The 9,139-nt window shown below is 42.1% G+C and overlaps 1 protein-coding gene across 1 annotated transcript in view; it reads right to left on the bottom strand.

Moving 5' to 3' along the window:
- Positions 1-2,445: 2,445 nt before the first annotated feature.
- The window catches only part of chd5 (chromodomain helicase DNA binding protein 5), an 80,980-nt gene continuing 74,286 nt past the window's right edge, over positions 2,446-9,139 (bottom strand). Inside the window, exons 37-40 of the mRNA XM_079509246.1 lie at positions 8,315-8,510; positions 7,023-7,186; positions 6,202-6,328; positions 2,446-2,739 (exon numbers count right to left, since the gene is read on the bottom strand). Of these exons, the coding sequence (XP_079365372.1) occupies positions 2,612-2,739; positions 6,202-6,328; positions 7,023-7,186; positions 8,315-8,510 (615 nt within the window). The 3' untranslated portion in view covers positions 2,446-2,611. The remainder of the gene's footprint in view (positions 2,740-6,201; positions 6,329-7,022; positions 7,187-8,314; positions 8,511-9,139) is intronic.

The following is a 9,139-nucleotide window of genomic DNA, read 5'->3' as shown; positions in this document are numbered from 1 at the left end:
AAAAAACATAAAATCAAAATACAATGCAACCAAGAGAAAAAAAACGACCTGCTTTTTTAAATGAACATTGTGGGTCAATATCTTGTGATCTTTGCGCTTATTAATACTTGCACGTTAAAGTGAGTTGTCACATTCATTCCAGACGTGAATTTGGAGTAATACGATTTAAGAGAGGTCAGAACAAAAGGACCTCTGCAGTAACCTGACTCCGCCAGATGGGGCAGCAGAGAGGTTACCTCTGCAGGACAATCATTTGAGAGAGGTCAGAACAAAAGGACCTCTGCAGGACAATCATTTGAAATTGTCATATAGGACAATAACAAAATATATTCATCGTCATACAACAAATACATTTCCATTTAGTGCATCACTGTTGACTGAGAAACTTCAAGTGCTGCAACAATGCAACAATATATTAATAATAATAATAATAATAGTAGTAATAATAATAATAATAATTTTGAGTCATAACATTCAAACAATGAATTCATAGAAAAGTAAATACAGTAACCTTGAATATACAAAATCTTTCGCTTGTAGGACAGTCTCATGAGCGCATAGAAGAAAAGATGGAATCATGTAGCTATAGCACTCTGCTATGTCTTTACACCAGGTAGAGCAAAGGGTTATGATAGATTCTCCAGGGGAAAACCAACCCTATGTAGTATGGCTGAGGAAACCAGAAGTAAAAGAGAATCAATACAAAGTCTCGCTGTGCAACATATTGGTCCTTAAAAGTTGACATACAGAGAATGCTCCTATACTGTACATAGAGACTGATTGGCGAATACAAATTACAGACTTGCCTCGGGATTATACTTCATCAACTACAAATCATATCAGATCAGATCATCGCTCCTCCTAGATTAGGCAGAATGCCTTTAATGGCACTGAACTAGTAGTAAAAGAAAGACCTCGCTCAAATACATATCCTATTTTACCTTAACGCAAAGATAAGCAAACAAATTGCTTATTAGTTATTATCATAACAAACACAAGCCGTAAGGTGACATAGTGTCATAAGCAATACTTTTTGCTTCTCACAAAAGAAAACGGGGAAGGTCCCTGGGATGTAAGGCAAAATAAAACCAATCTCCCCAACCCCCACCCTACGCTCTGCACTGAATTAGAACCGATGGGTAAAGCCCCGCCCCCCACCCTACGCTCTGCACTGAATTAGAACCGATGGGTAAAGCCCCGCCCCCCACCCTACGCTCTGCACTGAATTAGAACCGATGGGTAAAGCCCCGCCCCCCACCCTACGCTCTGCACTGAATTAGAACCGATGGGTAAAGCCCCGCTTGTGAGTTCCTGTTCATAGTTCACTCCCCTCGGGTCTGTTCCCAATGGTTTAGCTCTAAGCAGCCACTCCCCTCGGGTCTGTTCCCAATGGTTTAGCTCTAAGCAGCCACTCCCCTCGGGTCTGTTCCCAATGGTTTAGCTCTAAGCAGCCACTCCCCTCGGGTCTGTTCCCAATGGTTTAGCTCTAAGCAGCCACTGCTGACATTCAATTGCAAAGAAATGCTCATACTATGTACATAAATACTGAATCTGAAATGTGTTAAAATGGTCTACTCTGTCTGTGTGACCTTCGGTCAAGGCCTAGCCTGGCCTCTCTCCAGTTCACCTACAGTATGTGTGTAATAGTGTTTTCGCTATGATTAGATCTATGTGAGGTAAAATAAACAGCAGTCTCTTACTTTAGACTATGTACAGTACCAGTGGTCAACCCCCTCACAGGTTGGTGAAGGACCGCAGCCATCAGTGTCTGCAGACAGTTCACCTTCTCAAGTTTGCCAGTAGGTGGCAGCCTTTCCAGGATTGAGGCAGAGAGCGTCCAACTAACTATAACTAACTACTGTGTGAACAGTAAAAGTATTTGAACACTTTCAAATCAACACTCTGACCATTTGGCCACTACACAAACTACAAAACAGGGAAATAGATTGAAAGTAACAGAAATGGCGTATGTCGTAAAAAATCAACCTATCTGATGTTGATTCCCTTTGCTGCACACCTCTACATAAGGACAAAGCTCCAATAGGGCACAGTCACAGTGCACAGTGAAAAGGCAGATGGATGACAGCAACAGGGTACACATAGAGGCAGATGGATTACAGCAACAGGGTACACATAGAATGAAAAATGTTGGGCCTGGCATGAATAAAACCAAGAGTGAGTGCTGCACAACAAGCATCGGAACCTCATTACATCCAACTTGCTCACAGGGAGAGAGAGAGAGAGAGAGAGAGAGAGAGAGAGAGAGAGAGAGAGGTTCCTCTTGTAGCGCTGGAAAAAAAACAATAGGTTTTCCACCTCTTAATACAAGCTGCGCCATCCTCAACAAGTCCGTAAAAGCAAATATCTACTGAAATACGTCAGTACGATCCTTGAAAGGCAAAAGTGCAATTCATAAGATAGATATATCTGTAGTCCTCAAAAAACGCGGTTCTTTGCCTTCCTCCGTATAGACAGACAGCTTTACTTGTCATAGAGTCAAGTCGTCGGTCGGCTGTTCAAAGAAAGGAGCGGGACAAAACAGAGGGAGGAGGAGGAGTGGGAACTGAAGGGAGAGACGAGCAGCGTCATCCTCAGGGTGTCACCTGACCTCCTAGTCCTCGATACAGATCACGTCGTTGGGTTTGCCCGACTTGAGGTCTGGAGTGGATACATCCCTCAGGGAGTCAATTGACTTCCTGTCAAGATGGCTTGAAGGGGGCGGCGGGCCGTTAGAGGACACTAGAGCAGGAAGAGAAGTGATGCTTTATTTACGTGTTTTTTTTTCTTTTTCAACCATTGGAATTTCTGTCTGTCTGTCTGTCTGTCTGTCTGTCTGTCTGTCTGTCTGTCTGTCTGTCTGTCTGTCTGTCTGTCTGTCTGTCTGTCTGTCTGTCTGTCTGTCTGTCTGGATGTGTTAGGAGACACATGTGACACAGGAAATTAAACACCATTTGTTGATTACATAATACAGTGAGTGGTTCTCAAACGTTTTCATGTCGAGGACCCCCAAATTAATGTGTATTTGGCCGCGGACCCCCATACAAGATTTGGTTTGTTAACATGAAATAATATTTTAAATAGTTTTTTTAATATTATTTTGAAATATACGATCTAAAGATTTTCAAACAGCCAATGTATATAGAATGTATGAAGTGGTTACACTGATTTTGGAACCCCTCAAGGACTCCTGGGGGTCCCCTGACCTCACTTTGGAACCCCTCAAGGACTCCTGGGGGTCCCCTGGGGGTCCCCTGACCTCACTTTGAGAACCACTGACATACAGTAATAGATGTATTTATTTACCACACTCTTGAATGAATGCTCCAAGTTCTTGTTCTTGTCCAAATGGGCTATTATAGCGAGAGGACACTGGAAAACAATGTGTTAATTATCTACGGTGGATATTCTCCATGGATATGCACTGTAAAACAACGTGTTAATTATCTACGGTGGATATTCTCCATGGATATGCACTATGCAGCGCAACACACTGTAAAACAACGTGTTAATTATCTACGGTGGATATTCTCCATGGATATGCACTATGCAGCGCAACACACTGTAAAACAACGTGTTAATTATCTACGGTGGATATTCTCCATGGATATGCACTATGCAGCGCAACACACTGTAAAACAACGTGTTAATTATCTACGGTGGATATTCTCCATGGATATGCACTATGCAGCGCAACACACTGTAAAACAACGTGTTAATTATCTACTGTGGATATTCTCCATGGATATGCACTATGCAGCACAACACACTGTAAAACAACGTGTTAATTATCTACGGTGGATATTCTCCATGGATATGCACTATGCAGCGCAACACACTGTAAAACAATGTGTTAATTATCTACGGTGGATGTTCTCCATGGATATGCACTATGCAGCGCAACACACTGTAAAACAACGTGTTAATTATCTACTGTGGATATTCTCCATGGATATGCACTATGCAGCGCAACACACTGTAAAACAACGTGTTAATTATCTACGGTGGATATTCTCCATGGATATGCACTGTAAAACAACGTGTTAATTATCTACGGTGGATATTCTCCATGGATATGCACTATGCAGCACAACACACTGTAAAACAACGTGTTAATTATCTACGGTGGATATTCTCCATGGATATGCACTGTAAAACAACGTGTTAATTATCTACGGTGGATATTCTCCATGGATATGCACTGTAAAACAACGTGTTAATTATCTACGGTGGATATTCTCCATGGATATGCACTATGCAGCACAACACACTGTAAAACAACGTGTTAATTATCTACGGTGGATATTCTCCATGGATATGCACTGTAAAACAACGTGTTAATTATCTACGGTGGATATTCTCCATGGATATGCACTATGCAGCACAACACACTGTAAAACAACGTGTTAATTATCTACGGTGGATATTCTCCATGGATATGCACTATGCAGCGCAACACACTGTAAAACAACGTGTTAATTATCTACGGTGGATATTCTCCATGGATATGCACTGTAAAACAACGTGTTAATTATCTACGGTGGATATTCTCCATGGATATGCACTGTAAAACAACGTGTTAATTATCTACGGTGGATATTCTCCATGGATATGCACTGTAAAACAACGTGTTAATTATCTACGGTGGATATTCTCCATGGATATGCACTATGCAGCACAACACACTGTAAAACAACGTGTTAATTATCTACGGTGGATATTCTCCATGGATATGCACTATGCAGCACAACACACTGTAAAGCATTATCTACGGTGGATATTCTCCTGGATATGCACTATGCAGCACAACACACTGTAAAACAACGTGTTAATTATCTACGGTGGATATTCTCCATGGATATGCACTACGCAGCGCAACACACTGTAAAACAACGTGTTAATTATCTACGGTGGATATTCTCCATGGATATGCACTATGCAGCACAACACACTGTAAAACAACGTGTTAATTATCTACGGTGGATATTCTCCATGGATATGCACTATGCAGCACAACACACTGTAAAACAACGTGTTAATTATCTACGGTGGATATTCTCCATGGATATGCACTATGCAGCACAACACACTGTAAAACAACGTGTTAATTATCTACGGTGGATATTCTCCATGGATATGCACTATGCAGCATTATCTACGGTGGATATTCTCCATGGATATGCACTATGCAGCATTATCTACGGTGGATATTCTCCATGGATATGCACTATGCAGCATTATCTACGGTGGATATTCTCCATGGATATGCACTATGCAGCATTATCTACGATGGATATTCTCCATGGATATGCACTATGCAGCATTATCTACGGTGGATATTCTCCATGGATATGCACTATGCAGCATTATCTACGGTGGATATTCTCCATGGATATGCACTATGCAGCATTATCTACGGTGGATATTCTCCATGGATATGCACTATGCAGCATTATCTACGGTGGATATTCTCCATGGATATGCACTATGCAGCATTATCTACGGTGGATATTCTCCATGGATATGCACTATGCAGCATTATCTACGGTGGATATTCTCCATGGATATGCACTATGCAGCATTATCTACGGTGGATATTCTCCATGGATATGCACTATGCAGCATTATCTACGGTGGATATTCTCCATGGATATGCACTATGCAGCATTATCTACGGTGGATATTCTCCATGGATATGCACTATGCAGCATTATCTACGGTGGATATTCTCCATGGATATGCACTATGCAGCATTATCTACGGTGGATATTCTCCATGGATATGCACTATGCAGCATTATCTACGGTGGATATTCTCCATGGATATGCACTATGCAGCATTATCTACGGTGGATATTCTCCATGGATATGCACTACGCAGCGCAACACACTGTAAAACAACGTGTTAATTATCTACGGTGGATATTCTCCATGGATATGCACTATGCAGCGCAACACACTGTAAAACAACGTGTTAATTATCTATGGTGGATATTCTCCATGGATATGCACTATGCAGCACAACACACTGTAAAGAAACTGCAACATGATTCACATGAATTATTATTTAGTAATGCCTGTCCATGTTTGACATGTTTTATAAAGTACCACTTTTGTCAACATGCCATATGTTTTCATCTATGCATTCGGCTTGAACAATCTATAGTCCTAATGAAATTGTACACTGTGTGTTGCTGATTCTTACCACTGACATATGGTCCCAGAGGCATCTGGCTATAGCTGACCAGGGGTTGTCCACCTGGTCCTCTGAAACCTCCTCCAAAGCCACCACTGTACATTTGGGAACAGCCAAATCCACCCTGAGCGAAAGGCTAAACATAACAAACAAGTGATCAGGGGAAAAGACAATCTTCCGGATATGCATTTTGGATTACACAAGAGAAATACAGTATTGGCCATGAAGGCAAACTATGGAGTTGTACAGTGAAAGGGCTTGTATACAAGAAACACAAGATCAGACCAGGTGCTTTTAGGCCAGACAAAACAGACAGGACTTATTTTTTCTTTCATTTTTTGTTTTCTATATAAAGAAAAATTTATTTCATGATTTCATATCATAATATTTATAATCTGTTCAATAAAAACCTATTTGACAAAAAAACAACAGACAGGACTTCATTTGAGTAGTGAAAATAAACACCCGAAAGGACTTTGTACTCAATGTATGAATAGTTAAAAAGAAAAAAGCAGTAAAAACTACAACTCTGCCAATATACGACTTAAGAAGTGTTCGTTTTTATCATACAAAACATTTATCATCTATTCTTGTACACACTAGATTACATTTGTGGGATTCTGGACCCCCCCCCCCCCCCCCCCCCCACCTCTGATAAGTTATTTAAACAACGTAGCATTACTTAGGAAAAAGTAATTCCACAGTATAAGAAACCAAAACTGGTCAGAACTCGGTTCAACGCAGATTTTCACTTTGAGGATTTGTGTTCTGCTCTCACCTGTTGTGGTTGTGTTGTGTTGTGTTGTGGTTGTGTTGTGTTCTGCTCTCACCTGTTGTGGCGGAGGTTCGTTGCCTCGGCTCGTGAGGCGGCTGAGGATGCTCCTTTCTGACATCTGCAGGCGGGCGGACACAGGGGGGATCCTGGACAGCATGTTGGGCAGTCGTGTCACATCTGCCTTCATGTCGCTCAGAAGCTCCTCCAGTTGGTTTAGCACTGTGACCAGAGACAAACCAGGGGGATTATCTGTGGTGTTACCACACAGAGGCGGGTGTATTAACCAAGGGGGCAGGCAGGCTTTCCAACGTTGAAGCTCTCCTCCCTAGTGGTAGGAGGAGGGACTACAGGCGGACCCGTGGATTCATGACCGGGAAACCCCGTGCAGCTGGGCTTTAACATTGAGCGCTCGGTTGCACTTCCGCATTTGACCACCAAAATTTGGTGGTCAAATGCGGAAGTAGACGTTCTCAGACGGTACTTCCGGCAGTCTTCCGGGTGCTTTAAAACGCCACTGAGCAACTTCCACTGACATGAATAGCTGGGGGGGCGGAGCTTCGCGCCAGTTCAGTCTCCCAGAATGGGTTAACCCGTTGAAATACATTCATTCAAATTTAGACCGGGAAATAAGTTACTCAAATTCCAGAAATCAAAGATTGCATCTGTCAGTGTATACGACTCATTTGAATTTGTATTTTTTGTCAGGGTCAAGACTGACAAAATTATAGAATTATAATTGTCTCCACCAGGCCGAAGGCATGGGGAGAGAGTATGTTTGGCCCTCCGTCCGTGTGTCCGTCCGTCCGTTACCAGCTAATCTCCGGCACCGTTAACCAGGTCGATGCCAAACTTTGCACACACACTCCCTGGATGCCAACGACGAACATCTGCAATCTGCACATTTTCCAGAATGGCCTGTTATAGCGCCACCATGAGGCAGATTTTCACATTTTACCTATAACTGCACTGATCTGCGTGAAACGTTGAATGCATGCACACTCCCTACAGGCCAAGGAAAAACCTTTGCCCTGCATTTTTCACATCGGCCTATTATAGCGCCACCAAGAGGACAACTTTTGTAAAACACATTCTTTGATATTACTCCTCCAGATTCTGTCCAAAAATCCTGCACATCATTACACAGTATCTCTATATAATAGTCATGTGCTCAACACGGATCTGTCCGATATCTCATATTCCATCCTAATTGGCTAACATTGGCTTCCAAAGTGGGGGGGGGGGCAATATCTCACAACGGGTAAGGGCTAGTATTATATAAAGGTATCCCGAAGGATGACGTGCTTTGTTAGTTTTTTCCTCATTATGTACAGTGTAAACTAAGCAAACCTTTGTGCAGCACAGCATTGGCAGGCTTGTTCCCAGCCAGGGACTCCTTGGACAGGTGCTGGTGGGACTCTGCCAGGCACTCCACCTCCGAGAAGCGTGTGTTGAGGGCCATGGCTGGGTGACTGGTGTCCTGCGTCATGTTCAGATAGGCTGCCCTCCTCAACTGTTCCTCAATCACCAGAGCCTGCTCCAACAACTAGGCACAGAGAGACACGCTCCTAACAAGCGCCCTTAAGAGTGCAACCAAACCAAACCTAACTAAATCCAACTTTTACCCCATATCCTGAATACTTGTTTAGTTTTGTAGGCTTCCTACACTGTATAACAAGTTGTAATGTGTTAATTTAATGCGTCTTATATGTTTGTTCATTTTAACCCCCTGATGAATTTGTTTTTTAATTTGCAACCAACATCTACATTTAATTTGTGCACTCATCTCATTCAGTAGTCTTGGAAAAGAGTATATGCTATTATTTATTGATTGATTGAATACTTTATTAACAGGCTTTGGGCCAAGCCCCTAGCCCCCCCCCCCCCCCCCCCCCCCCTCCCCCCCGTCATAATTTCATAATCGTGCACCCCTAATATATATATATAATATTAAAAAATCACACTTTTTTAAAATATATTAAAGTCTAACTCATGTTGATTAGGTGATGTAATGGTGATGTAGAACAAACGGTGCCAACACAAATACATACATACATACATTATGACTTACATTTTCCCTTTATTGTCAATGCGTTTACTAAACAAACTTTAAACTAAAGACAAACATTAAACCTGTTTATAGGTTAGAGACGTAGACATCAAAGGCCAGAGTTA

This window comes from Electrona antarctica, assembly GCF_951216825.1.
Source record: "Electrona antarctica genome assembly, chromosome: 9".
Classification (NCBI taxonomy): domain Eukaryota; kingdom Metazoa; phylum Chordata; class Actinopteri; order Myctophiformes; family Myctophidae; genus Electrona; species Electrona antarctica.
The sequence above is the reverse complement of the archived record's forward strand: the minus strand, read 5'-3'. Positions and strand labels throughout refer to the sequence as shown.